Consider the following 1,232-nt stretch of genomic DNA (forward strand, 5'->3'; position numbering starts at 1 on the left):
TTTTTTTTTTTTTTTTTGTCAAGTGGATTGGACAACCTCCAATTCTAGACATTAACCCCATGTTTCACACATCCACACAACACACTCACACACACTATATGAGTACTATGGATTCTTGCAACATCCAGCCTCAGCTGGAATTTAAACTCAAGTGCAGCTTGATAAGAGACTAGAAATCCTCCATCTGATATTTAAGGTCTATAAAACAGGGGGTGAATATTTAGAGTCAAATCTATACCAGAATAAATTCGATTTCACGCTACTCTTAGCAATCCTAACACAAAAATTAAAGTGCCACGTCTTAATGGACGAAATTCAAAATATAAACATAAACATATTTGTACATATGATCTTGAACACAAGCTTTATTATTGCATTAAAAGAAGTGACAAAACAGTGAAACATTAATGCAGAGTGCTTCAATTCTTGTTGAGCCCATGTTCTTGGAGTCTAATAAGCGCCTTCTCAAGCTGACTCCACTTCTGTTCCAAGGTCCCAATATAGCCCACTGACATTCTAACTAGGCCTGGTGAGATTCCAGCCAGGGCCTTTTCCTCAGGATCCATCTCACTGCTTGTGCTACTCCCAGAGCATGACATTAGGGTCTCATAATAGCCCAAGCTCACAGCCATGAACCCAAATTGCCCATGGTTTTGCAAGTGGTGCATGAGCCAGTTGGCCCTCTCTTCTGTCTCCATATCAATGCAAAGAAGCCCACCAAACCCATACTCCTTGTTATACATTGACTTCAAGAGCTCATTATGGGGGTGGTCTTCAAGGCCTGGGTATATGACCTTGAAGCCCAGATTCTTCAGCCTTGTTGCAAACACAAGTGCACGGTGGCAATGCTCCTTCATCCTTAGGCCCAAGTGAGGAATCCTCTCTGAGAGCTCGAATGCCACCTTTGGGTTCATTGTTGGGCCCAATAACATTAGAGTCCCTTGGTGGAGGTCCATCATTGAATTCACTAGGCTTGCAGGCCCGCACACAACCCCTATCCAGAAATTAGAATTGATAAGTCCAAAAAAATAATGAGAAGAAATTAGAATTCATGTAATAAATTCTGCTGTGCTTAATCGTTTCCTAAAAATGTATTATTATTTAATTGAATTGTTGAATAAGTAACACTATAATATCATATGAGAAAGTGTAAAAAATGATAGCATCATTAATAGGTCAAACACGGTCATAACTCTTAATAGCCTAATGCATCCATTAGGATTGGAGTCGCC

The 1,232-nt window shown here is 40.0% G+C and overlaps 1 protein-coding gene across 1 annotated transcript; it reads right to left on the reverse strand.

The window, feature by feature from the left end:
• Positions 1-219: 219 nt before the first annotated feature.
• LOC107465931 (methionine gamma-lyase) lies at positions 220-996 on the reverse strand (the record flags this gene model as incomplete). Its single annotated transcript, XM_016084920.3, is given in 1 exon segment — positions 220-996. A coding segment is annotated over 1 exon segment (577 nt), but the record flags the coding sequence as incomplete, so codon positions are not given.
• Between the last annotated feature and the right edge of the window lie 236 nt (positions 997-1,232).

The sequence above is a fragment of the Arachis duranensis genome, chromosome 9 (genome assembly GCF_000817695.3).
Source record: "Arachis duranensis cultivar V14167 chromosome 9, aradu.V14167.gnm2.J7QH, whole genome shotgun sequence".
Classification (NCBI taxonomy): Eukaryota; Viridiplantae; Streptophyta; class Magnoliopsida; order Fabales; family Fabaceae; genus Arachis; species Arachis duranensis.